Source organism: Lynx rufus, unplaced genomic scaffold (assembly GCF_022079265.1).
Source record: "Lynx rufus isolate CCGP_SWC_20201006 ecotype Redwood Valley unplaced genomic scaffold, mLynRuf1.p SCAF_57, whole genome shotgun sequence".
Lineage (NCBI taxonomy): Eukaryota > Metazoa > Chordata > Mammalia > Carnivora > Felidae > Lynx > Lynx rufus.
The window spans coordinates 485334-513237 of record NW_025814875.1 but is presented as its reverse complement, the minus strand read 5'-3'; the positions used below and the strand labels follow the sequence as shown (position 1 = coordinate 513237).

Here is a 27904-nt window from a genome sequence, read left to right as displayed (position 1 = left end):
AAAGCCGGAGGGCAACACTTGACCCTGAGGTGACGCGCTGGCCGTGGGATTTCAAGGGTCAGGAGAAAGGGGCCACTGAGCACGTCCTAATGATGGCAGGCAGAGCACAGGGACGCAAAAGTGCTTTACTCCCAGAAGTTCACCAGTGTGTGGACAGCACGCACCAGTGAGGATTCTGTCTCGGTGCCCAGAGCCGGGGACAGGGATGGAGCCCTCTGCCCAGCGTCCACACAGCTTCGCACTGGGTTCTGGAGAAAGACCGCGCAGCTCATAAGACCTTGGTCTCTTTCATTTTTCACTTTGCCCTGGGCGACCAGGACGCCTGCCCAGCACCGGGACGCGTCCGTATCCCCTGCCCCGCGAGGCCTGTGCCTTCCCCCCTCGGGGCAGCCATTTCCGGTGGGGAGAGGATGAGGGTCTGGGGAGCTCGGGGGGGACGGAGGAGGGCCTGTGGTGGGGTCTGGGGTCTGGGAAGGGCCCTGCCCTCACACCCCCCATTCCCTGGTTAAGGATTTTTTTGCTGAAAGGGCCAAGGAAATGTTGGTATGACCCCAGAGGCCACAGCGTCTTTTCCGGGCAGCTTGGAGGTCACTCGTGTAGACAGCAGAGCCAGAGGGTCAGCTTCTGGGCCCCGCACCCTCAGCAGTGTCCTCAGATCCGGATGTGGAAGGTGCTAGAAAGAGAGGAGGGCTGTCTGGGTGAGGGCCCCTCGGTGGAACGCCGACAGGCCCCTGGCCCGTGCTGGACGGTCCCTTAGGGAGGGTGCAGAGGACACAACTGAGCAACCCCAAGGACAGGCAGAAAGCTGGACACGCAGCTGTCCCCGGGACCCCAGCCCCCAGCCACGGCCGCAGGGCCACACCTGAGGAAGTCGGGGGCCTTGGCGATCATGTCCTCAAAGTCGGCGAAGCCCAGCTTGCCGTCCCCGTCCAGGTCGGCCTCCTCGATGACCTTGTCGCACACGAGCACCACCTCGTCCTCGTCCAGCTCAGACTTGGTGAGCCGGGCCAGGGTCCGCGTTAGGTCCTCCTTGCAGATGAAGTTGTCTGTGTTGAAGTCTGGGGGCGGGTGGAGGTGCTCAGGCCGGGGGTCCCGCCCGGCACCCCACGGCCCTCAGCCCGTTCACACTCCGGGGCCCCCGGACCCCGTGCCCAGCCGACGGGGGCCAAGGGGGCACAAGACGAACACCACATCCGCCAAGTCAACATCTATGACCCTGTTGAGTCCCCACAATGGCCACAGGTACAAACCTGGTCTGAGACACTTCAGAGTCTGAATCTGAGGCTTGTGGGGACACCAGGACCTCCCGGCCGCACCCCACAGCAGGCCCTGTGCCGCCCCCGGAGCGGAGGAAACTGAGGCCCAGAAAGGCCAAGTGACCGAATCCAGGTCTGAGGGTGGCTTGGAGGGGGAACTGGCCGCCAGCCGAGCCCGTTGCCCAGTAAGCACACCCTTCCCTAAACTGCACCCTGCAGCCTCCCGCAGGTGCCCCACCCCCCGCCCCCCTGCACCGCCCGGCACCACGGGCACCAGGACTCAGAAGCCCTTCGGAGGGAGGCCCAGGCTGGCCATTGTGCACAGAGCCGGGCGCATGGTTTGATTCTGCTGCCCGCAGCACAGCCGCACAGCTCAGAGAGGCATGTGATCACGGCAGTGACCCCGACACGGGCCCCGGTCTCCAGCCTAGCTCCCAGATGTCTGCCCTTCTTCCGCCCAGACTGTCCCCCACTTGTCTGTCCTGCAAATTCCCGTTGGTCCTTCCAGTTTCCGCTCAAACACCACCTTCAGGGGGCTTTCTAGACCTCCGGGCTCCTCCTGCTGAGCCCCCTGCACGGGCCGCACCCAGACGCTGACAGTGATGAAGAGTGTGGCTGCTGGGGGGACATCACGCGTTCCGCCTCATGCCCCCCCTCACCCCCCACCAAACACCAGCTGATTGGCAGGTCCAGCAGAGTCCCCATTGTGCAAGGATGAAGCACTGGGGTCCTGCAGTGACATCCCCGGTCAGCACTGGACCCCAGCGTCTCGCCACGTGCCCACAGCACCGCCTCTGGGACAGGCAGGGGTGGGACTCACCTCCGCCCCACAGGGGCGCCCAGCAAGCCCTGTGCAGATGTGCGGCTGCTGGCTGGATTCCTGTGCCCGTTTCACGTGCACAGGCTGAGGCGGGGGGGGGGGTGTGTGTGTGTGTGTGTGACCCTCGCTGGAAGTCAGGTCCTGATTCTCCCCAGCACCAAACCCCCTCTGTCCGGAAGCAGGGCAGCAAGGGGCCTGCCCCTCCTGCCCGGCTGCACCCCCACCCCCCGGCTGGCAGACAGCAGCCTTCCCCGGGAGCGATGTCGGGGCCCTGGGACTGGAGGGTAGACCAGCTGCTGTCTTTCTGATGTGCGCACACAGGGGTGCATGCGTGGACCCGGACCAGGCCTCTGAAACGGACAGGCTGACTACAACAAAGTGAAAAAGCCTGAGAGGCCCGGGAGCCACCAGCCGATCAAAGGTGCTGGGACAGGAGGTCTGCCCACGGCTCCTCTGGTCCACGATGGGTCCCAGCCCCTCCCTGGGCCTCAGTGTTCCCACTGAGGACCACCGGCCCTGGGCAGGCCCAGCTCATGGGGTTCTCTCCTCTGGGGGTCCAGCGCCCTCTGGTGGCCGTGTGACCACCGTCACAGGCTGGGCCGGGGTGAGAAGTCAGGCCGCCCACCTCCACCTCCAGGGGGTGGGTGGGAGGGCCTGGGAACCTCTCTGCCTGGCAGAGGCGCCCTCCCCTGCCCCTGGTCTCCAGTTCACACCTCTAGGACGCCCAGTGACCTCTCCAGAGCCCAGAACTGTCCTGCCCTCCCTGGAACCCTGCAGTGGACCCGCAGTCCTGGGCACCAGATTCAAACTCGTGGCTGGCTCCTCACAGCCTGTCCTGTGACCCCCCTGGGCTCACACCACCTGGGTGCGTCTCACCTCCTCAAGCCTGGCACGTCCTTGTCATTCCCTCCACTGGGCACGCCCACCCCCACTGGTCCTATCCTGGGACACCCCCCCCCCCGCCCCCAGGGAGCCAGGACCTCCCTCCCCCCCAGGACCCCTGGTGTCCTCACACGCTATCTGTCCCCACAGGTCAGGCACTCTCCCGGGGTCCCTGAGCACCCCACCACCAGCAGCGCACAGCCCGAGGGGAGCACCCAACCACCAGCACGCAGCCCCTGAGGGGAGCACCCCCACCACCAGCACTCAGCCCGAGGGGAGCACCCCCACCACCAGCACGCGGTCCCTGAGGGGAGCACCCCCACCACCAGCACTCAGCCCGAGGGGAGCACCCCACCACTAGCACGCGGTCCCTGAGGGGAGCACCCCCACCACCAGCACTCAGCCCGAGGGGAGCACCCCCACCACCAGCACGCAGCCCCTGAGGGGAGCACCCCCACCACCAACACTCAGCCCGAGGGGAGCACCCCCACCACCAACACTCAGCCCGAGGGGAGCACCCCCACCACCAGCACTCAGCCCATGAGGGGAGCACCCCACCACTAGCACGCGGTCCCTGAGGGGAGCACCCCCACCACCAGCACGCGGTCCCTGAGGGGAGCACCCCCACCACCAGCACTCAGCCCGAGGGGAGCACCCCCACCACCAGCACGCAGCCCGAGGGGAGCACCCCCACCACCAGCACTCAGCCCCTGAGGGGAGCACCCCCACCACCAACACTCAGCCTGAGGGGAGCACCCCCACCACCACCAATCAGCCCGATGGGAGCACCCCCACCACCAGCACTCAGCCCGAGGGGAGCACCCCCACCACCAACACTCAGCCCGAGGGGAGCACCCAACCACCAACAACACTCAGCCCGAGGGGAGCACCCCCACCACCAGCACTCAGCCCGAGGGGAGCACCCCCACCACCAGCACGCAGCCCCTGAGGGGAGCACCCCCACCACCAACACTCAGCCCGAGGGGAGCACCCCCACCACCAACACTCAGCCCGAGGGGAGCACCCCCACCACCAGCACGCAGCCCCTGAGGGGAGCACCCCCACCACCAACACTCAGCCCGAGGGGAGCACCCCCACCACCAGCACTCAGCCCGAGGGGAGCACCCCCACCACCAGCACAGTCCCTGAGGGGAGCACCCCCACCACCAGCACGCGGTCCCTGAGGGGAGCACCTCCACCACCAGCACTCAGCCCGAGGGGAGCACCCCCACCACCAGCACGCGGTCCCTGAGGGGAGCACCTCCACCACCAGCACTCAGCCCGAGGGGAGCACCCCCACCACCAGCACGCAGCCCGAGGGGAGCACCCCCACCACCAGCACTCAGCCCGAGGGGAGCACCCCCACCACCAGCACACAGCCCGAGGGGAGCACCCCCACCACCAGCACACAGCCCGAGGGGAGCACCGCCACCACCAGCACAGTCCCTGAGGGGAGCACCCCCACCACCAGCACGCAGCCCCTGAGGGGAGCACCCCCACCACCAACACTCAGCCCGAGGGGAGCACCCCCACCACCAACACTCAGCCCGAGGGGAGCACCCCCACCACCAGCACTCAGCCCATGAGGGGAGCACCCCACCACTAGCACGCGGTCCCTGAGGGGAGCACCCCCACCACCAGCAGGCGGTCCCTGAGGGGAGCACCCCCACCACCAGCACTCAGCCCGAGGGGAGCACCCCCACCACCAGCACTCAGCCCGATGGGAGCACCCCCACCACCAGCACTCAGCCCGAGGGGAGCACCCCCACCACCAACACTCAGCCCGAGGGGAGCACCCAACCACCAACAACACTCAGCCCGAGGGGAGCACCCCCACCACCAGCACTCAGCCCGAGGGGAGCACCCCCACCACCAGCACGCAGCCCCTGAGGGGAGCACCCCCACCACCAACACTCAGCCCGAGGGGAGCACCCCCACCACCAACACTCAGCCCGAGGGGAGCACCCCCACCACCAGCACGCAGCCCCTGAGGGGAGCACCCCCACCACCAGCACTCAGCCCGAGGGGAGCACCCCCACCACCAGCACAGTCCCTGAGGGGAGCACCCCCACCACCAGCACAGTCCCTGAGGGGAGCACCCCCACCACCAGCACTCAGCCCATGAGGGGAGCACCCCACCACTAGCACGCGGTCCCTGAGGGGAGCACCCCCACCACCAGCACGCGGTCCCTGAGGGGAGCACCCCCACCACCAGCACTCAGCCCATGAGGGGAGCACCCCACCACTAGCACGCGGTCCCTGAGGGGAGCACCCCCACCACCAGCAGGCGGTCCCTGAGGGGAGCACCCCCACCACCAGCACTCAGCCCGAGGGGAGCACCCCCACCACCAGCACTCAGCCCGATGGGAGCACCCCCACCACCAGCACTCAGCCCGAGGGGAGCACCCCCACCACCAACACTCAGCCCGAGGGGAGCACCCAACCACCAACAACACTCAGCCCGAGGGGAGCACCCCCACCACCAGCACTCAGCCCGAGGGGAGCACCCCCACCACCAGCACGCAGCCCCTGAGGGGAGCACCCCCACCACCAACACTCAGCCCGAGGGGAGCACCCCCACCACCAACACTCAGCCCGAGGGGAGCACCCCCACCACCAGCACGCAGCCCCTGAGGGGAGCACCCCCACCACCAGCACTCAGCCCGAGGGGAGCACCCCCACCACCAGCACAGTCCCTGAGGGGAGCACCCCCACCACCAGCACAGTCCCTGAGGGGAGCACCCCCACCACCAGCACTCAGCCCATGAGGGGAGCACCCCACCACTAGCACGCGGTCCCTGAGGGGAGCACCCCCACCACCAGCAGGCGGTCCCTGAGGGGAGCACCCCCACCACCAGCACTCAGCCCGAGGGGAGCACCCCCACCACCAGCACGCAGCCCGAGGGGAGCACCCCCACCACCAGCACTCAGCCCCTGAGGGGAGCACCCCCACCACCAGCACTCAGCCTGAGGGGAGCACCCCCACCACCAGCACTCAGGCCCCATGGGAGCACCCCCACCACCAGCACTCAGCCCGAGGGGAGCACCCCCACCACCAACACTCATCCCGAGGGGAGCACCCAACCACCAACAACACTCAGCCCGAGGGGAGCACCCCCACCGCCAGCACTCAGCCCGAGGGGAGCACCCCCACCACCAGCACGCAGCCCCTGAGGGGAGCACCCCCACCACCAGCACTCAGCCCGAGGGGAGCACCCAACCACCAGCACGCGGTCCCTGAGGGGAGCACCCCCACCACCAGCACTCAGCCCGAGGGGAGCACCCCCACCACCAGCACAGTCCCTGAGGGGAGCACCCCACCACCAGCACGCGGTACCTGAGGGGAGCACCCCCACCACCAGCACACGGTCCCCGAGGGGAGCACCCCCACCACCAGCACGCAGCCCCTGAGGGGAGCACCCCCACCACCAGCACTCAGCCCGAGGGGAGCACCCAACCACCAGCACGCGGTCCCTGAGGGGAGCACCCCCCACCACCAGCACTCAGCCCGAGGGGAGCACCCCCACCACCAGCACAGTCCCTGAGGGGAGCACCCCACCACCAGCACGCGGTACCTGAGGGGAGCACCCCCACCACCAGCACACGGTCCCCGAGGGGAGCACCCCCACCACCAGCACGCAGCCCCTGAGGGGAGCACCCCCACCACCAGCACTCAGCCTGAGGGGAGCACCCCCCACCACCAGCACTCAGCCCGTGGGGAGCACCCCCACCACCAGCACACAGTCCCTGAGGGGAGAATCCCCACCACCAGCATGCAGCCCCTGAGGGGAGCACCCCCACCACCAGCGCGCAGCCCCTGAGGGGAGAACCCCCACCACCAGCACGCGGTACCTGAGGGGAGCACCCCCACCACCAGAACTCAGCCTGAGGGGAGCACCCAACCACCAGCACTCAGCCCGAGGGGAGCACCCCCACCACCAGCACACAGTCCCTGAGGGGAGCACCCCCACCACCAGCACGCAGCCCCTGAGGGGGAGCAACCCCCACCACCAGCACACAGTCCCCGAGGGGAGCACCCCCACCACCAGCACTCAGCCTGAGGGGAGCACCCCCACCACCAGCACTCAGCCCGAGGGGAGCACCCCCACCACCAGCACGCAGCCCGAGGGGAGCACCCCCACCACCAGCACTCAGCCCGAGGGGAGCACCCCCCACCACCAGCACACAGTCCCTGAGGGGAGCACCCCCACCACCAGCACGCAGCCCCTGAGGGGGAGCAACCCCCACCACCAGCACAAGGTCCCTGAGGGGAGCACCCCCACCACCAGCACTCAGCCTGAGGGGAGCACCCCCACCACCAGCACTCAGCCCGAGGGGAGCACCCCCACCACCAGCACGCAGCCCCTGAGGGGAGCACCCCCACCACCAGCACTCAGCCCGAGGGGAGCACCCAACCACCAGCACTCAGCCCGAGGGGAGCACCCCCACCACCAGCACGCAGCCCCTGAGGGGAGCACCCCCACCACCAGCACGCAGCCCCTGAGGGGAGCATCCCCACCACCAGCACGCAGCCCCTGAGGGGAGCACCCCCACCACCAGCACGCAGCCCCTGAGGGGGAGCACCCCCACCACCAGCACACAGTCCCCGAGGGGAGCACCCCCACCACCAGCACGCAGCCCCTGAGGGGAGCACCCCCACCACCAGCACTCAGCCTGAGGGGAGCACCCCCACCACCAGCACTCAGCCTGAGGGGAGCACCCCCACCACCAGCGCGCAGCCCCCGAGGGGAGCACCCCCACCACCAGCACGCAGCCCCTGAGGGGAGCACCCCCACCACCAGCACACAGTCCCCGAGGGGAGCACCCCCAACAGCAGCAGCCCCCGAGGGGAGCACCCCCACCACCAGCACTCAGCCCGAGGGGAGCATCCCCACCACCAGCGCGCAGCCCCCGAGGGGAGCACCCCCACCATCCGCACTCAGCCCGAGGGGAGCACCCCCACCACCAGCACACAGTCCCTGAGGGGAGCACCCCCACCACCAGCACGCAGCCCGAGGGGAGCACCCCCACCACCAGCACACAGTCCCCGAGGGGAGCACCCCCAACAGCAGCAGCCCCCGAGGGGAGCACCCCCACCACCAGCACGCAGCCCGAGGGCCCTACCGTAGATCTTGAAGGCATAGTTTGCCTTGAGCTCGCGGGGAGCCGACTCACAGAGCACGGAGAACATGTCCACAAAGTCGTTGAAGGTGAGGTTGCCTTCACCATCCTCTGAAAAAGCCTCTACGATCCTTTCCTTGAAGGGGTTCTCCTGGAGGAAACAGCCACAGTGGTTGTGTGGGTGCAGGGTGACCCTGGACGAGTGACCTGACCCCGAGCAACCCTCCACCCCGTCCCACCCGCAAAGTGGGAATCACCACACCTGCGTGACTGGTTTGTGAGGGCAGACAAAGCACGGAAGGTGTGGATGCCCGTCCAGGCACCGCACTTCGTGTCCCACCCATCGCTCAGACCTGCACGGAGCAGGGCCAAGGTGTGCTCCCCACTGCCCCAAGGGGTACACAGGGGTGCCTGCCGCCATGGGGAGGAGAAGGGGAGGCCCAGGGCGCAGGCAGCCCTTGGCTATGCGAGGTCAGGGCCAGGGTCCTGCCGGGCAGAAGTGGGGCCCCAAAGGCTCGGAGAAATGAGCCCGGACAAGCAGTCAGACCCCGGGCCTCGATCAGCTCCAGGGGGCCCCTCCTCCGGGGAGCCACACCCGACTCCTCCCTCTGATCCCAGGTCTCTGGGGGCTCGTGTTTCCTGGAGCCCCCACCCTAGCCCCCACTCTGTGCCGAGCCCAGGAGGCTCTGGAACAGCCGAGGGGCTGCTGCCAGACTGCCCACCCCTCCAGGTACCCTCTGAGCCGTGGCCAGGCCGGTGCCTCACTACCCTTGGGACAGAGGCGCCGGAGTGGATGCCACGTGGTGCCCTGACCCCGGGAACACACCACCCAAGGGCTGGCAGGGGGCTGCTGGCAGAGTTGCACAGCTGTGTGGAGTTGTGCCCCGAAAGCCAACCTTCCCTACTGTGGGACTGCCCTCGACGTACTACAGGCAAGGAGCTTGTGAAATGAAACCTTCGTGTCAAATACCCACGTGGTGTGGCGTCCAGCAGGTACAGCCTCACCTAGGAACATGCTGCAAAACAGATCTTAGTGCCCACCTGCTGGCCCAGACCGGCTGACCTTGACCTGCCGGCCCTGACCTGCTGACCCACACATGCTGGCTCTGACCTGCTGGCCCTGACCCTGAATTCTTGACCCAGACCTGCTGACCTTGACCTGCTGACCCACACCTGGTGGCTCTGACCTGCTGACCCTGACCCTGACCTCCTGACGTTGACCCTGCTGGCCCAGACCTCCTAGCCCTGACCTGCTGACCCCACACCTGCTGGCTCAGACCTGCTGACCCCACACATGCTGGCTCTGACCTGCTGGCCCTGACCCTGACCTCCTGACCTTGACCTGCTGCCCCAGACATGCTGACCTTGACCTGCTGACCCATACCTGGTGGCTCTGACCTGCTGGCCCTGACCCTGACCTCCTGACATTGACCTGCTGGCCCAGACGTGCTGACCCACACCTGCTGGCTCTGACCCTGACCTCCTGACCTTGACCTGCTGACCCACACCTGCTGGCTCTGACCTGATGGCCCTGACACTGACCTCCTGGCCCAGACCTGCTGACCTTGACTTGCTGGCTCAGACCTGCTGACCCTGACCTGCTGGCCTTGACCTGTTGGCCCTGACCTGCTCACCCAGACCTTCCGACCTTGACCCGCTGACCCTGACCTCCTGGCCCAGACCTGCTGGCCCTGACAAGATCTGCAGGCAGCCCTGTGCACGTTCAAGTCTGAGAAGTGATGGTGTGGATAGCCGTGCTAGAGAGGCTAATGCCAGACAGGGAGACAGAGGAATCTAGAAAAGCAGACATAAGGTCGGCCATGCGCAGATGACCAGCCGTGTCACAAAGGGGCAAGCAGGTGACACAGACCATAGGGCAGCACTGACCACCCGTATGCAGTCCCCACACGTGTGGCTCATTTATTCAGAGAGTGCAGGGGAGGAAACAGGCACAGAGAGGTCCAGTGATCCTCTCAGGACCACACAGCCACCAAGGGCGGAGCCGGCTTCCACCAGGTCTGGGTGCCTCCGCTGCCTGCCCCCCAGCCCACCTGCCCAGCAGCAGCGGCCTCTGTCGTACCCGGAGTTCTGGCATCTGGATGATGAGGCTCATGGGCACGTGGACGATGGGGCTCTTCCTATAGTCCATGGGGACGAGGTTGGGGGCCAGCTCGTAGAACCGTGCGTGCAACCTGCGAGGGAGGCAGAGGGAAAGAGCTGGGCGGGGGTGGGGTGGGGGTGCGTGTGTATCCCCTGAGTCCCCCTCGGCCGATGCTGCCCCACCTGCACCCGGCCCCCCGCTCCGCACAGGCCCCCATGCTGATAACCGGGTCGTGTCCCCCACCCCCAGGTCTCCGTGTTCCCTCTCTGGGCCCCATAAAGGCCTTCTGTATGCCAGCGGTGTCGCCCCATTAATTCTGCCCCCGGCCGTGCACACAGGTGAGCTGCGCCCCCAGCTCTCAGCGTGGCAAACCGAGGCCTGAAGAGGTTAAGAGCCGTCTGTCCAGGGCCACACAACTGGAGGTACGAGGGACGTGGCTGGAACGAAGGCCTGGACATCCAGGGCATTCACCCCTCCTCCCCAGTCCTTAAGCTGTCGAGCCCCGGCCGTTTGCTGCTGGGTCCCGAGCAGGCTCCGAGGGTTGGGTCTCTGGAATGGCCACCGGCAGCCCTCACGCCCACAGGCAGGCCCTGCCGGGGGGCCCCCGTCACTCCCACCTCCCGCCCTGCCGGCAGCCCGGTCAGTGCTCAGGTGGCCCCAGGACACAAGCTGGCCTGAACGACCCGAGGACCCTCCAGGGTGTGGGACCTCCTGCTGCTAGCTCACGGGGAGGCCCATCCTCCATTATTCAGTCCTCTTCTGCCCCTGACATCCGGGAGAATAGCCCCCAAGTCCCGCCCCACACAAATGCAGCTCAGGTCAGATGAAATCGTGTCCAAGACGTGCTGCCAGATGGGGGGACGAGTTCAGGGGGCACCGACCAGGGGCTGAGGCGGGTGACCCACCCAACGGGGGGCCTAGGACTCTTGGGAATCGGACCAAAGCACCCCCAGAGCCCCCGCCCTGCCTGGCCCACTCCCCTAAAGCCAGTGTTCTAAGTGGCTGGCCCACAGACACACCCCGGGTCCCCGCAACAGGCCCGCAGCCCTCTCCGGCGAAGCACTTTACTACCCGCCCGGTGCACACGTAACACCAGCCCCGTTTAGCGAGTCCTCACTCTGTGCCAGGCTCTGGGTCGATTCCCCCGTGTGGATGACTCCGTTTAATCCCTCAACCACCCTGGGAGGTGGACGCTGGTGTCTCTATCAGGCCGCCCTGGCTCCGCACCGCACCGGCGGGGTGCACGCAGAGCAAACGCCATGAGGCCACTCCCCCAGCCACAAGTCCCCACGACCGTCCCGGAATCGCACAGAAGCGCCACCACTGGGAAACACAGGGCTGGAGGGAGATCCCAAAGCCCGACCCTCGTCAGCAGATACCCGAGTGACAGCATGGGGCCAGGACTCTCCGCCAGGGGCATTCAAGGGCTATCTTCGCTCTCGCTCTCTGAGTTGAGGAAAAACCTGTCCTTGTTTACTGTCCCCAAACACAGAACCAGCACTTGCATATCACAATTTACACAGCTGGCTTCGCGTTCTTGACAGACATGCTAAACTTCTGTTGCATTTCACCCTGCCCTTGACCTTTGACATGTGGGGTGTGATGCTGGGTGCCGTGGGCATTGCCCTCCACCTCCAAAGGCATGCAGGGTGGCCGCAGCACGAGCCACATGGCAGACTGAGGTCGGACCCCCACGGACCTCCCTATCAGCGAATGGGGGCTGTCCTGCTGTCCTCACACTTGCGGGGTCAGGGAGGATGGCATTAGCAAGGCCACCTGGCCCTCAGCTGCCTGCCCGCCAGGGGCACCCCACCAGGGAGGTGGGGAGAGGGCCGAGCGCTGGCAGATTGGGGTGTCCCCTGGGGCGGGAGGGCCGACTCCTGCCCTGACGCCAGGACTAAGGTGGCCCTGCTATTTTATTTACTTATTTTTTCTAAGGCAAACTCAGAATTTGGAAGGCTGAATCACTGTGGGGAAACCGAACAGTCACCCCGTCCCAGTACAGGGCATGCTGGCCCTGTCCTAAGACCCCGGGGCAGAAGCCACACCTGTGCTGCTTCAACTCCCCGGAGCACGGCGCAGTCGGGGAGGCGTCTCCCCGTTCATTTTAGAAACTGAGTAAGAACCTTGCTCGCTGAACCTGACGGGTGGCATCCAAAAGGGACCAACGACGCGCACACAGATGCAAAACTCTCATGAAATATTGGTAAATCAAGTCCCACGGTATTGAGAGAGTGACACATTCAGACCGTGTAGGATTTAAGCCAGGAATACACCGTTGGACTAACCCTTCGAAAATCTGTGACTACGAATCATATTAGTCGGCAAAAAAACTGTCTTGTCAAGTTGGTAGCTACATTTATGACCTGATGGGTGTACGGACACAGGAAAAAAGGCCAAAATGTGCACCACACATTTACACTGTTGGCCCCTGCGAGGTGGGGGCAGATAGGAGCGAGAAGAAGGGGCCAGCTTTCACTTGTCACTTCACCTGCTCCCAAACTGTTTGAATTTTTAAAGTGGTCACTAAAATATAAATATTTTTAAGTAGTAATTTTATCAATAATAAAGCTTAAAATCCTCAGTAAAACAGAAACAAAGGGATGCTCTACCCCAAATCAACACCCAACACCACACCAGAGCCATCCCCAGAAAAGCCGGAGGCCGCCTATCACCACCGCTACACGGCATCGCCCCGTGACCGCTGGCCATGGTGGTCAGTGCGGGAAGAGACGGTATATTTAAATATTGGAAAGGAGGAGAATTATTATTTGCCAGAAAACCAAAAATAATCAGTTAAAAAACTATTTGAATGAGAAAGGGCTCAGTAGCCCTTCTGCACAAAATAGTTTTCTTTTTTTTAATGTTTTATTTATTTTGAGACAGAGACAGAGCATGAGTCCCGGGGACGGGCAGAGAGAGAGGGAGACACAGAATCCGAAGCAGGCTCCAGGCTCTGAGTTGTCAGCACAGAACCCAACAAGGGGCTCGAACCCACGAACCATGAGGTCATGACCGGAGCCGAAGTCAGATGCTTAACTGACCGAGCCACCCAGGTGCCCTCAAAATAGTTTTCTATGTACCAGCATCAGCCTTAAGATATAAAAGAACTAAATCACAATAGGAAAAAAAAATCATCCCCCCCAACAACAACTAAGTATGAAAACCAAGTGTGTAAAAAGATGTAAAGTATCTATCTGGGTGGCAAGGTAAGTGCCTCTATTTCCTGTCTCCACATTTCTGCCAAATGAAGACGGTCCTAACTGAAACCTGCAGCGGTTTGTTTGAGAACTTGCCGACCACAATCAAAAAGAATGAAATCTTGCCATTTGCAACTACGTGGATGGAACTGGGGGGATTATGCTAGTCAGTCAGCGAAAGACAAACATCATATGACTTCACTCATATGAGGACTTTAAGAGACAAGACAGATGAACAGAAGGGAAGGGAAGCAAAAATAATATAAAAACAGGGAGGGGGACAAACCAGAAGAGGTTCATAAATATGGGAAACAAACTGAGGGTTACTAGAGGGACTGTGGGAGGGGGGATGGGCTAAATGGGGAAGGGGCACTAAGGAATCTACTCCTGAAATCATTGCTTCGCTATATACTAACTTGGATGTAAATTTAAAAAAATAATTAAATTAGAAAATGAAACAAAGAACTTGCCGACCAGATTCAAAAGTCTGTGTGAAAGCACCAGTGTGGGAGGGGGGGAGGGACTGAAAGAGGGCACCCGGCGGGGGGGGGGGGCGTCTGCCCCTCAGCTGTGACAAGAGAGTCTGAGGGGACAGCCGGTCACCTCGCGGACCCGAGCGGCACAGACACAGCGCAGCACGGGTGTGAGGACAGTCCACGACAAAGAGCATTTGAAATCACTGGGAGAAGCGGATTCTTCTGGAAGTCACAGACTGGTTGGTGGTCTGCATTTGGGCTCAGCGCTCACGTACATATAATTAAATTAAATTGAAACAGTAATCCAAACTTTGGTTGCCAAAACTTACAAGTGAAAACAGGACAGGAAAAGTCTGGACTGGCCCCGGGCCAATGAGCGGCGGTTCCTGCAGAGTCCCCCTAAAGCCACCACCGTGCGGGTGGGCCCGACTGTGGGCTAGAACCCCGGGGCAGTCAGTAAATGACTGGGGGAACGGAAGACAAAGATGCAACGGCCAGCGTGACTGAGGAAGGAGGGAGATGGGACCTCACGCAGGGCAGCTGGCAGAGCAGATGGTTCAAAAGCGCTCTCAGGGGTGGGGGGCAATTTAGCAGTAAAAATCAAAAGCCTTAAGAATGTCTACACCAAGAAAGAGAGAGAGAGAGAGAGAGAGAGAGAGAAAGAAAGAAAGGTCTATACCTTTCAATTCAGAAATCTGTTAGGAACTTATCCCAGGGGCGCCCGGGTGGCTCAGTCAGTTAAGCGGCCGACTTCTGCTTAGGTCATGGTCTCGCGGTCCGTGAGCTCGAGCCCCGCGTCGGGCTCTGGGCGGACGGCTCAGAGCCTGGAGCCTGTTTCCGATTCTGTGTCTCCCTCTCTCTCTGTCCCTCCCCCGCTCATACTCTGTCTCTCTTTCTCTCAAAAATAAATAAACGTTAAAAAAAAGTTTAAAACAAAAAGGAGAAAAAAGAAATTTACCGCAGGGGTGTGGGGCACAGCGTGCTGTCACAAGACTAATTACAATGGTCAAGTGCTGAAAACCTACACGTCCAGCCAAATGAATTAAGGATGTGGCAAGATCATGTTTTTAAACCTATTTTTACAGTTTGCTTAAGGAAAAGCAATTTTGAGCACATTATAAAACGACATGAGACACATTTTTGATACACACACACAGAGGAAAAACACTGACACGAAACACAGCAAAACATCAACGCTCATCGCCACCAAGTGATGGGGTTACAGGTAATCTTCGTCTTCTCTCGACTGGCTTTATTTCTGATTTTCTTTTAATGTTTATTTACTTACTTTGAGAGAGAGAGAGAGAGAGAGTGAGCGAGCAGGGAGGGGCAGAGAGAGGGAGAGAGAGAATCCCAAGCAGGATCTGCACTGTCAGCACAGAGCCCGGCACGGGGCTCGAACTCATGAACCGTGAGATCACGACCTGAGACAAAACCAAGAGTCAGATGCTCACCCGACTGAGCCCCCCAGGCGCCCCTGTTTTCGAATTTCTCTACGGTCATCACGTATCGCATACGAAATAGAAAGCTTAATTAAAACAGAGCCCACAGAGTTTTCAGCACGTTGAGAAACCGAGGTACGAAACACTGACACAGGGAAACACTGCGGTGCTAGCTGGAGGGCCTGTCTGCGCCGGGGGGCCAGGACTCGGGTCCCCTCACCGAGGAGCACAGGCCCACGGGGGGCAGAGGGCAGTCAGAGTGCCAGCTGGGACCTGCTAGGAAGAGGGCTCCGCACGAGGGTGGAAAAGGTGCACGCGAGCAGCTGGGTCCACCTGGTGGGGGGGGGGGGGGACCGCCGATGGTCGTCTGTGACCCAGGGCCGCTGCAAGGAGAACCTGGGCTCGGGTTCCCTCCGCACCACCCACCGGGCCAGGGCTGGGGGCAGCTCACCAGGCGGGGCCGGGGCCCGGCTCTGCCGACGGCCTGCTGCACGCTGCCGAGCGGGGCTCCGGGCCTCGGTTGCCCTGCCTGGACCTGAGGTGTGAACGGCGGAGAGGGAGGGCTCACCCGGCAGGGGTGGTCAGTCCCTGGTAGGTTTCACTGGCCCTCGCTGGGGCCCAGAGAGAAGGTTGGAGAAAAGAGAAGGGGCCAAAACGGAACGGAGCTATCGTGGTTCCTCCAGGGGCCACAGTCCCACGTGCTGCCTGCTCTCACCACCCCTGCCGAGGGTGCACGGGTGGCCATGAAACCCCAAGCGGCCCCGTGTTGTGCTGAACACGGGGGCCTGCTGGGGGCGGGGGGACAGTGCAGAGACAGGGAATGACCCCCAGCAGGCGCTCCATCCCCCGCCCCCTCCTCCCGACATGACCACTTTGCAGAAAAAGCACCGGGTCTGGTCCCGTGGGTCCCCAGTGAGTGTCAACACAGTGGCAGAGCCTGAATGAACCAGGGGCGGGACAAGCAGGAAGGGGCATCCAGCTGCCAGAGGGGATCCTACCCGTGTCTGGACCCCAGGCCCGGCCTGGGCTCTGGGTCGAGCTACAGAGGCTGGGGTGCTGAAGGGTTCAGAGTTGGGCGGGCCAGGGCTGCGGGGCATCCCCCCATCTGCCTGGGGCTCGTCACTTGCCAGGGGACAAGGGACACCCCAAAGACCTACCACGTTTGGTCTAATGCCTGGCCTTCGTGCCACGTGCCCGTACCATGGGCAACCTTGCTGCTCTCAGTGAGACCACTGGAGGTAGGCGTGGGGTGAAGCAGGCCTGCGTCCTTGGCCAGCTCGCCTGGGAAGCTGCTGCAGGCCCTAGCCCCAGCCCGCCCATCGGCCTCCGGGGGAAAGCGGTCCTGTGACCTCGCCGGCTTTTAACGCCACCTGGTAGCTCAGGCACAGGGCCCGTGAGGGGCCGGGCCCGGCATCCTGTGGGTCGTGCTCACTGCCTGGGCCTGGGGCTCCAAGGCTGCCAACCCCCTTCATCTCTTCCCTCAGAGCCCGCCTCCTCCATCCCAAAGAAAGGAGTTGTCCCGGAAAGGGAAGGGCCCCTGGCAGGCAGCTCAGGCATGCTGGGGGCATGCAGGCCAGGCCCTTGACTTCTGGGCCTCCCAGGGCAGAGGGACATCAGGGCTGGAGCCAGAGGGCATCTCAGGGACCCCGAGTCTGACAGATCTCCGGACACGGTCAAATAAACAGCAAGGGGCCTGGAGTCAGAGGCCAGGTCTTCAGGCCCCACAGCCAAAGGACAAGTAGGGACAAAAGGTTTTCCTGTTACGAGGTCGCGGGGAGGATAAAATGAAAACGTGCCTGAAACGGCCCCCCAAAGAGCTGGGCACGCAAGACGGAGACACTTGATTCCTGGCAGAAGGGTCTGGGCGCCGGGCGGGGCGGGAAGTTCTCCAGTTCACAGCGGCCTGCGCTTGGCTCCCGACAGGCAGATGCCCCCCTCGGTCCCAGCCCGTGCAGCCAGCCCACGCGAGGTGCCCGGCCCGGCTCCAGCGGGCGAACCGCAGGCCACACTTACTTGAGGATGTCCTTCTTATTGAAGAAGGTGCAGTCCTGTGAAGGGAAAACACACACACAGTCCGCTGCAGGGCCCACGCCCCGCTTTCCCTCGGGACCTCTCGGGAACCGCCTCGGCCTGGGCAGAGAGCGGCCTGGTGGCCCGGAAGCCACCTCCTGAAGCTGTGGCCTGGCCCAGGGAACTGCGGCATGGTGTGGGGGTCTGTGGGGCAGCCTTGGGGGCGTGCACGCACAGGCGGGGGGACGAGCCGGAGGCGGATGGCACTGACTTGTGGTCTGCTCTGTGGGACGGCGGGGAAAGGGGCTGGGAGACCAGTGAGGAGGTAAGGCCGGCAGGGTCTCAGCTGCAGGGGGCGCCATCCACACTGCAGCGCGAGATCGGTGCCCCGCGTCGTGTGCCGTGTGTCCCAGGCACAGAGATGGAAGGTCCCGGGCACACAGGCTGGGGAAACACCGGCACCTACGTGGCATCTGAAGCCACAGGAATAGAGGGGGTCACACGGGGAGGCGGTGGGGGCCAGGTGAGCGGAAGCGAGGGGAGGAGGAGGCAGGGGGGCAGCGGCTGGGACCCTCAGGGCGGGGGCAGCGCTCGGGTCCTAAGGTCGCCCAGTTATAAACTGGTCTCCGGTGTCCTGCCTTGTCCGTGTCACCTGCCTCTGTCCACGGGCCGGCCTGCCTGGTGGCGGTGGCTGTGGTGCCTGGCCACGGTGCGACGTATGGAGGCAAAAACACCCCAGGGATGAAGGGCTTTTGTGCTTATCCTGGCCCTGGCCCCCCTGCCCTCGCCGCCGTTGCCCCTGGGGATGTGCTGACCAGGGGCTCACAGCCGCGGCCCAGGCTCGCAGCCAGCCAGGCCTGCCCCGCGTGAGACCCGGAGTCCCTGGGCACCGGAGCAGCTGTGCCGCACACTCAGGAAGCCCAGAGAGGAGGGAAGCCCGCGGGAGGGCTGGAAAGGGGGAGCCGGTGGGAACTCCCGGGTCCCCTGCAACCCAGTCTGCCGCCCAGGAGTTAGGCCAAAGGCCCGCAGGCCGCCCTGCCCTTCTCGGACCCCAGGGACCTGTCCTAGCGGGCTAGGCTTTGCCCTAGGCAATAGCTCCTCCGCCCCCACCCTCACCAAGCTCGGAGTCCCTGTCTGCGACTCAGGCGGGGACGCGGGACGGATTTCCTGAAGGCCCTGGAGCCCCAACGGCAGCCTAGCTGAGTCTTCAGGCACAGACCCTCCTCGGCCCCTCCCAACCTGCCTGGTGGGGGTGTCGGCATAACCAGGGACAGGGAGAGGCCCTGGCCTCCCCTCTTCCCCTCTGCTCTCCTTTCTCCCACGCCCTGGGTTGAAAAGGAAATATCTGGGTCCTGACCCAAAGGCCCTACAAGCGAAAGGACCCTGGGCCCTTATCACAACCACTTACACCTGTCTACATCAACCATCCTCAAGGTGTGGTTCCGGGACTGGCCGCACCAGTATCACCTGGGGACTTAGTGCAAATGGAGGTTCTCAGGCTCCACTCCAGACCTGCTGCACCAGAAATTCTGGGGGTGGGGCCCAGGAATCCGAATCTTTCCAAGATGCTCCACCCGCAGTGATGCTGTCGCTAAATCGAGGGCCTCAGCTCTGGAGCAGAATCACCTGGGGTGGAGCCCGGCATCGGAGTTTGCAGAGACTCTATGACTGCAACGTGCAGCCCAGGCTGAGAACCACACCCCACCCCGTCCGTGACCACCGCAGGCCTGGTCCGTGGGGGCTCTGGTTATCCAATTTTGTTCAACCCTCGTCCCTAGCCTGTGGTGGCGGGAGGGGGGGAAGGCAGGCAGGCATCATCTCCCCACTCTACAGATGGGAAAACCGAGGTTCGGTGAAGTTGAATAGCTTGCTCTAAGTTGCACACGCAGCCCAGAGGGCTGACTGCAGCCTGGGGCTTTTGCTTCTTGACCGCAGTCCACAGACTGTAGAGTCCAGCCATGACCACGTCCACTGACCGCTTCGTGTCCTGCCCCGGCCGCGTACTCCACATCCAGCGCCATGCGTGCTCGACACAGGGCTCCGGGACGAGGAACAGGTCTTCCCATGTAAGCCCTCCACACGCTTCACTGGCTGCAGGATGTCTCACGACAGGCATCGGCCCCGCTTAACCGAACTCTCTCCTCGTCCTGAACACGCGGCAGCAGCTGTTTGTAGGTTTTCAACATTACCACCAAACTGCCACGAGCCTGCTCACCCACACTAACGTTTTGCCTTTTCTTCTGTTGACCTTGCCTGGACCTCATCCCAGGGAGGCAGCTCCTGGGGGGTGAGCGTGGCAAGTACCGTAAAGGCCTCTCAGGATTCTGGCAGTGTCGGCAGGGAATCAGGTTTCGTGCTCCGATTCTAAGTGTCTTGTCTTGCCTTGGATCCTTGGGTGGAGACAGAGGAGGGGGTCCCCAGGTGAGTTACAGGGCTTGCTCTTAACTGAAAATGTGGGCTGCCTGTGAGACTTGAATGGCCAGAGGAGCAGTGGTGGGTTCTGGGGGAGGCTGGGAGCCCTGCGCTGCAGTTTGAGGGGTCTGGGAGATTGACCTGGAGGGCAGAGAAGTCTGGAAAGAAACCCGAACTTGGGAATCACTGGCACCTGAGGACTGGGGAAAGGGGGCCGTAACTGGGAGCCTGGCAGGCGTGGGGCTGGATGGAGCGCAGAGGGCGGGGGACTGGGGCTCTCAGGTTTCGTCAGCTCTCGTTCCTCCCACCCTGCCTGGCTCTGGTGGAGGGTCACAACCCAGCCCTGGGACTGGCTCCCAAGTGTAACCCAACGCTAGGCTGGTGTGAGCGGAAACTCAGGCTCCCCACCCCCCATGGGGCTATGCTTCGCTTCTGGGCAGGGTCCGTCCGCCTGCTTGCCTGTGCCACCCCCCAGCCTTCACCCACGTGCCCCCCTCCACCCAGACGCCTCCTTCCGGGCCTGCGGGGGCCTACCTTTCAAAGGCCCTGCTCAAGCACTGCATTCTCTCTGAATCTTGCAGAGCAAAAGTTCCCCTTCCCTCCGGGTCTTCCACGGACCACCAGTACCCTCCTTCCCCGGAGCACCTGGTACTCTCACGAGGCCAAGGTTGACCTCTCCGGGACAAAGAGCACACACAGGCCCTGCCCCCAAACGAAAGCAGTGAGCCTTGGATTAAAGGATTCAAAGTCCAGTTTGAGCCCGGACTGTACCAGGCACTGAGTGGCTCCTCGGCCTTCGTCTACTCTTCTGTGAAATGGGGCTGATAATCCGCCCCATCGTGAGGATCCTTCCTAGAGGGTATCCGTTCCAATGCCTGGCACACAGCAGTGCTCCATGAACGTGGCTTCCTGGTCCTTCTCAGGGCCTCACATGGAGCTGATGACCATTATTGACGGCCAGCGTTTCCGAGGAGAAGGGGCCTCAGAGGACCCACACTTCAGGCCCATTACGAAAAGAAATATTCATGAAGGCAACAGGAGACACTGCCGGTGTGCCTCTCTCCCACAGCACACTCCAAGCAGGCCCCCTCTGCCCAGGGGAGTCGGGCAGAGGCGTCCCCGTTGGGCCCTGAAGGATGAGGGAAATCTGAAGGGGCGTCCCAGAGCATGGGCAAAGGGAGGGAGGAAGGAGGCCAGCGACAGCCCAGGGGTGGCTGCCGCACACAGGGCAGGGAAGGAGCCCCGGAGGCTGGCCAGGGCCCCAGCAAGTCAGGGGGCTGGGCTTCACCCTGCAACCACACAAGCCTCCCCGTGGCAGAAGGGCTTCGGGGCCTCGGATCTGGGCAGTTTCCTGGCTCTGGAGGCAGCAGGTGCTAGGAGGGTCTTAGCAGGTGGCTGCTGGGGGCTGAGGGACCTTGCAGGGGGGCGTGGGAACGGGCACATGGCCTGCCTTCTTGCTCCAATTATTTCCATGCTGGGGCCAGAGGTAGAGACCCCAAACGGGTAAACAGGACACCCCCAACTTAAATCTGACTTGGGGGCCGATACACCTCACTCCCCACCCAGACAGGCCCCCAGGTCATTTCTGCTCTGCTAAGACTCATTCTCCTGGGCTGATTCCTGGGATCGGGGACCCTCCCTGCAGCCCACGTTTCATGACCCTCCAACTCCGTGCCAAGGTGGGCGCTGGGACAGGTGTCTGGGGAGGGGTTCGAGGCCAGCGAGGGGCCGAGAGTAAGGAGGCTAAACGGGGATGAAAAGGAACGGCTACCGCGAGGAAAGCGCTCTCAACGCAAGGGTGGGGAAACTGAGGCTGCAAGTCACATCCCAAGGTCACGCTCCTACCTGAAGGCAGGGACAGAGTCCGAACCCAGTAACTGGCTTTGGGGGCCTCGGCACGCGGCCAAAAGCAGGGGAGGGCGGGCGCCGGCTCACCTGGTAGTTGTCCAGCTGCTCCTCCGTGAAGATGGTCTGCTTGTTGCCCATGGCGGTCGCCGCGCCGTCGTCCGGGCGCCGAGCCCGAGCCCGCGGCCACCCGGAGGCGGGAGTGCGACCGGAGCCGGGCGGGGAGAGGCCGGGCGACCCCGCCCCGCGGTGCGGTGCGCCCACCCCGTCAGGGGGCGGCCCCTTCCCTCCGCGGGAGGTGCTGCCCGGCCTCTCCCCGCCTCACTTCCGGCTGGGCGGGGCCAGGATTGGGGCAGGGCGCAGCCGGGACCTCCAGCTGGGCGGGGCCAGAACTCCCTGCTGGGCGGGGCCAGGACCCCCGGCTGGGCGGGGCCAGGGCTCCTGGCTCGGCGGGCCGGCCCTCCGCTGCAAAGGATGGGTCAGTGAGTTGGCCTTTCTTTGCAGGTGAGCGGACCTCTGGCCGCTGCGCGGGGGGGGGGGGGGGGGGGGGGAGGTGTGTGTGCATCTCGGGCCCTCTGGGTTCCTTAGCGGGACAGGATTCACTAGCCTTTCTTTGCATCTTTGGCTGCACACGAGACCGAGGAGGATTTACAGGACTTACCGTGTCCAGTGAAGTGTGACAAAGGCCAGGAACTTTTAAAATCTTTATTTATTTGTTTTAGAGAGAGAGCGCGTGCGCGAGCAGGAGACGGGGACAGAGGGAGAGAGAGAATCCCAAGCTGACTCTAGGCTCAGTGCAGATGGTCACTGGGCTCCATCCCACAATCCTGGGATCATGGCCTGAGCCGAAATCAAGAGGGTTCCTACACCGGCTGAGCCACCCAGGCGCCTCACCTGGGACTTCTAAGCAAATGCCAAAGACCACAGCAAACAGAGCCACTGCTAAGTCCTTCCAGGAATCCCACCCATACATGTGTTATTTCCAACCCCAGGACGGTTGATCCTACTGGCATTATCTGCATTTTATAGGCGGGGAAACAGGCTGAGAGAGGATCAGTAACACTCCAGGTCCTACAGCTGGGAAGCAGCGGGGCTGGGCTGGACTCAGGTGCTGACTAAGCCTGCTGTTCCACACCTGGACTTCGGTGAACTCAGCATGTTATGCTTTAAAAATAGATGGTTCCTTTCTTTAAGCACGTGGGAGGCTCCACCCCCAGAGTTTCTGATTTAGTATGTCTGGGAAGGCCCAGAATGCAGGGGTCTAACGAGATCCCAGGCGTTGCTGGTGCTGCTGGCCCCGACCACACTTTGAGAATCATCGCTGGAGGTTAGAGGCTCCAAGTTTGGCAGATTTCCCAGGTGTTTCTACACGTTCCTTTTACCTGAGGTTCCTGTTTGGGGTTTACCTAACATTTTGCCACCTTCAGGTGAGAACAGCAGCTATCAGCTAAACAGACAAGCCACCCTGTTCAAATCCAAAGAGTCACGAGAGGCGATCAGAAGGGCAGGAAGCAATTCAGAAGACGTGCGATGGGGTCTCAGCCGTGGGAAAGAAGGCAGGCTATGTGACCAGTAATTCAGAGACTGTGGAATTTTAGAGCAGAGACACCTTTGTAAGAGTCTCTCTGCACCTCCCTTTTCTCCCGTGTGAGAGAGCTGGGGAGACGGGAGCCCCCTTAGACCACACAGTCACTGTTACACGTTTCCTTCTCGTCATCTTCGACGCCACACTGCCCATGAGCAGGCCGGAATTCAGTGTTCAGATCCTGCCCGGGTACGTTGTCTAACACGCTTGCGTATTTGTGTGACATGCGCTCCATGCAGAGAAGCCAGAACCTCTGTGAAGAAGACTAGGTTTTCAGTTCTGTGATTCTGTCTTCACACCCCCGTGAAAGTTCCCTTAAAACGTCCGTGATCACTATTGCAATGGCAATAGTGGAGGAGGCCCTCTGTCCTAAACTATTACAGCAGTGCCGTGAGGAGGGCAAGTTACAGCCCCATGTTACAGTTGAGAAAGCCTGGGCTCAGAGAGGCAGAGTGACCTGCCTGGAGCCACCCAGCAAGGAAGGGGCAACACAAAACATTTTATCCACGCCTCTTAAGTCTGTAGAGTTGGCCTTATTGCCCACTTCACAGATGAAGCAATAGTCTCAGAGAAGAGCTGCTCAGTCGGTAACAGGTGGATTTAAGTCTTGATTACACGATGATGGGAACACGGGGTTACCACTGCTTCCGGGAGCTCGACTCCTAGTCAGCCGCCGTCTTATAAATGACACGCCCCGAGAAGGTATGCCGAGAGGGAGCTGAGGGTCCCATGGTGGCGCCCGGCACTTTGCAAGCACTCATTAAACGTTGGCTTTTTTCATTTCTGACTCCTTCCGTAAAGTTTAAAAGTTGGACGGAAAACGCGAGGGATCAAAACCCAAGGAGTGAACTTACACAACGAAACACGAATCTCTATCCCTCTTCCCTGTCCTTCCTCCTGCACTAGTTGCCATTCTTTGTGATGAAATGTCCTAGGTCTGCAAGTAGTCTTCTACGACTTGGAGCCTGAGGGGACCTCTATGACGGGGACGGAGACGCTGTCCCGGCCGAGGCCTGGGCGGGATGTCTTCTACGGTGAAGACGCCTCCCGCAGACCCGGCCTTTGCTGTCCCGCCTCAGGGCCCCTCCTGGAACGTGCTACCACTATCTGGGCTTCTCTATCTTAGTGGCCATTCAAACCTCATTCCTCCCGGAAGTCTTATCTCCGTGCACAGAGCACTGGTCATCTTGGCCTCTCCCAAGCTGCAATTTATATTCCGGGAGCGGTTACTGGGTCCACCTCAATCTCATACACACACCCCTGCAACCGCCTATTTAACCTAACTCAGTCCTAGCACCGGACAGTTTGTCTCCTCATTTCCCCGTATCTCCAGCACTTCGCACATAGATCTTACTACTTTGGGACGGATGCATACACAGCCTGGGGCTGTGTCTTTTGGAGGGGGCAGGTGTTGTTTCCTCTCCAACACTAGCGTTCAGGACAGGACGGCTGCAGCATATCTTATCTGGCTCTATCCCCAGGGTCTAGGACACTGTCTTGGTAAATAGCGAATCAACATTCTTTAAAAGCCTGCATTTCCTGGGCCTGTTCACACGTTGAATCAAGTAACTCCCCAAATATTCTGACGTGGAGAAGGTTTTCCTGCTGGAGGATCAGGAGACCAAGCCCTTTAGTGCGCGGCAAATGAGGTGAGCCCACCTTCTCCCCGAATGGCCCCTGTGGGCCTGTTCCGGACCCTCTGCCAGAAGTCACTCTGGATGTGGGAGGCTCCCAGGTGCTTGAGAACGGGACCAACCTGCTGGTGACTTCCTGCAAACTGTCCTTTCAGGTGCCTTTAAAATCCTCGGGGACATCCGTGACCCCCCCCTTCCCTGCCCGTACTCGCCCCTCAGCACAGCCCGCTCCAGCCAGAGCCCCTACCTGTAGCACTGTATCCCCATCACTCTGGGATCACTGTGGTGTGTCTGTCAGGAAATGACCAGGGCAGGGCACTCACCACCGGACTCAGTTTTGTCGTGGATCTGACTCAGCTCCAGGGGCGGGCGGCACATGAGCGGAGCTTTGCTGTTGGAGCGGGGTGGCTGGGGCGACGCGAGAAGTCTCAGGCTGAATTCTGCGCCGTGGACCGTCACCTATCGGCAAGGAGGTCCTCAGCGGCTACGCAGCCTGCTCGGTGAGCACAGTGGACTCCATCCCTGTCCTTTTAGGTGTCATAACAGGCGCTGACTCGGTCCGAAGCAGAAGCGACGGTATTCAAGGGTCCGGATCCGTACAACCTTCGACTCGGGATCAGGTCACCGCGCCCTCGCCCAGCTGCCTGACCCCGAGGCCACGTGGTCCTTTAAGACCAGAGCCCATGGAGTCTCGTGCTCTGTCCGTGGGAGAGGAGAGGCCCGTGGGCGGCACCCAACACGCTTGGGGCACCGCTGTCTGAGCCAGGCCAGGCGCTTTGCCCATCCGTTTCGCTAATGAGCGGATCCTCCGCTGCTGGGATGGCTTCACACCGCGGAGGCATTGGAGGACGAGCCTCTGGAGTGTGGGCTTCTGGGGAAAGTCTGCCCGCCTCCAGGCAGCTGCCCTCCAAGCACGGTCCCCGGGATCTTTACAGAAGGTCTGTGAGGTCAGCATTATTTCCACGATGTAAAACATCGTTCGCTGTTTTCACTCTCATCTTCTCACAAGTGCACAGCGGAATTCTCCAGAAGTTTCATGCACGGTGCTGCGGCGGGCTGAACGAAGCAGCAGACACGAGAATCCAGCTGCCTTCCGCTAAATTAAGCCAGGCTTTAAAGACATTTGCAAACATGTGAAACAACGCCACTCTTCTCACTAAATGTTTACGTCTTTAAAAATAGTATTTTCCATAGAAATATGTGCACTAAGCTAGCACATAGCGGGTTTATTGTTATAATTGTTTAAAACATATTTTTAAAATAGCTATTGGGGGTCATGTGCAGCTTTAACTTCTAATACGATAAATATTAATAATCTGTATTACCAAAGTTTGGGTCCTCAAATTTTAAGAATAGTCTTGAGACCAAAATGTCTGAGCATCATTACTGTATGGTTCAGCGAGCCTTTTCTGTTTGGGCCGGATGGGAAAGAGTTCAGGCTTTGCTGGCCCCACAGCCACGGCCTCTGGTACATCTACTCCCCTCTACTGTGGATGCGGCCACCAAACACATGGGCTTGGCGGTGTTCCAGCAAGACATTACTTAGCGACACTGCGACTCCAATTTATATAATTGAAGTCTCACAAAGTGTTACCGATTTTTATGCACTTGTTGATTTTATACACTTTTAAAAGTGTAAGTGTGAAAGCAATTCCGTAACTCCTTAGCTTAGAGGAGGCCGTGGGCCAGAGCTCACCCGTGGCCTGTAGTTTTCCAGGCCCCGCTTTCCTGACACAGGGCCCCCGAAACCTTTGCAACTTCGTGAGGGATAGGAGCGTCCTTTGTTCTAATGAGCTGACCCCGGGTGGGCTCCTGGAGGGGTCTGGTCGAAAGAAAAGTCCAGCCATGATCAGAAGTTTCGAATTTCCACCCCCTGCCCATCCTCTTGAGAAGAGAGAGGCTGGAAGCAGTTAGTAATTGATCATGCCTACATGATGAAACCTCCGTAAGAGTCGCACACGCGTGAGGTTTGGGGAGCTTCCGGGTTGGTGAACACGCCCATGCGCCGGGGGGGGGGCGGGTGACACACCCCAAGTCCACAGGGACGGAAGCTCCTGTGCCCGGGACCCTCCCAGACCCCGCCCTCTGTATCTCTGCGCCTGGCTGTTCACCTGCGCCCTTCGGCGCACCCCTTAATACACCGGTGAAAAGAGTTTCCCTGAGCTCGGGGGCCACTCTGGCAAATGAACCGGACCCAAGGAGGGGAATGTGGGCAGGTCGTGTTGGCAGCTGACTGTCAGAGGCAGGAGGGACTACCTGCACCCAGTGCTGTCATGGGGACAGTCTTACAGGACTGAGCCCTTGGTCCTCGGGATGTGACAGCTCCGGAAAGATGGCGTCAGAATCGAGTTAAGCGGTAGGACACCCAGCTGGTGCTGCAGAGAGTTGCCTGTCGTGGGGAAAACCCCCCATCTGGGCCATGGGGGGCGGGAAGCAAGAGCAGACTACTTAGGGCCTGAGGCACCGTGGTCAGAGCGCTGGCTTTTACTCCAAGGGACAGGTGTCGCTGGCTGTTCTGAGCAGAGGACGGTGTATTTGTCTCCTGCTTTAACAGGACCCCTAAGGCAGGACGCGGACTGTGAGGGGCAGGGGGGAGGCAGGGAGACCAGCGTGCGCGCTATTGCCCTGGTTCTGCCCAGAGAGGACTCTGGCTTAGACCTGGGAAGGCGGGGAGTATCTGCCTGTAGCTCAACCTCAGAAAACAGAGTTGACCCTCAGGTCTTCTGACCTGGGCACCCGGGAGACTGGAGCTGCATTTCACGGAGAGGAAGGCTGAGTGAGGGAGCTGGTTCCCGCTCGTCATCGCTCACACGTAGAAAGAGGTGACAAGCACAGAAGACACGTTAAGTTTCGATGTATTTTTTCTGACTATTGAACTGTAAAGAATTACCAAGATGCCAAAGAGTCTTCCCAATGGTCACCTTTGAGGGCGGTGCAGCGCTCCATTTGATTCTTTACCCTGAATCACGACCATTCCCTCGTTAATCATTAAGACTGCTTTTCTTTCAATTAACGATATTATAGACAACCCTATAATGAGTATCTTTGCGCCGACGGATCTTTGTGGGGTTTTTCGAGGGACTGATTCTCAGGAACGGATTTACGTACGAGGTGAAAGAG

General features: G+C 61.5%; 1 protein-coding gene across 3 annotated transcripts; it reads right to left on the bottom strand.

Annotated features, from left to right (window-relative positions):
* Window positions 1-113: 113 nt before the first annotated feature.
* On the bottom strand, window positions 114-21782 carry CIB2 (calcium and integrin binding family member 2). 3 transcript variants are annotated; one of them, XM_047101126.1, is made up of 6 exons: window positions 21656-21782; window positions 17312-17346; window positions 10160-10271; window positions 8083-8230; window positions 863-1058; window positions 114-673 (listed from the first exon to the last, which is right to left on the bottom strand). In XM_047101126.1, exons 1-6 carry the CDS (start codon window positions 21704-21706, stop codon window positions 652-654), a joined length of 564 nt encoding a protein of 187 aa, XP_046957082.1. In that variant the 5' UTR covers window positions 21707-21782; the 3' UTR covers window positions 114-651. The 3 variants fall into 3 exon arrangements, with proteins under 3 accessions (XP_046957082.1, XP_046957083.1, XP_046957084.1); XM_047101127.1 differs by having other exon boundaries at window positions 8134-8230; XM_047101128.1 differs by lacking the exon at window positions 17312-17346 and having other exon boundaries at window positions 21656-21736.
* Window positions 21783-27904: the final 6122 nt, after the last annotated feature.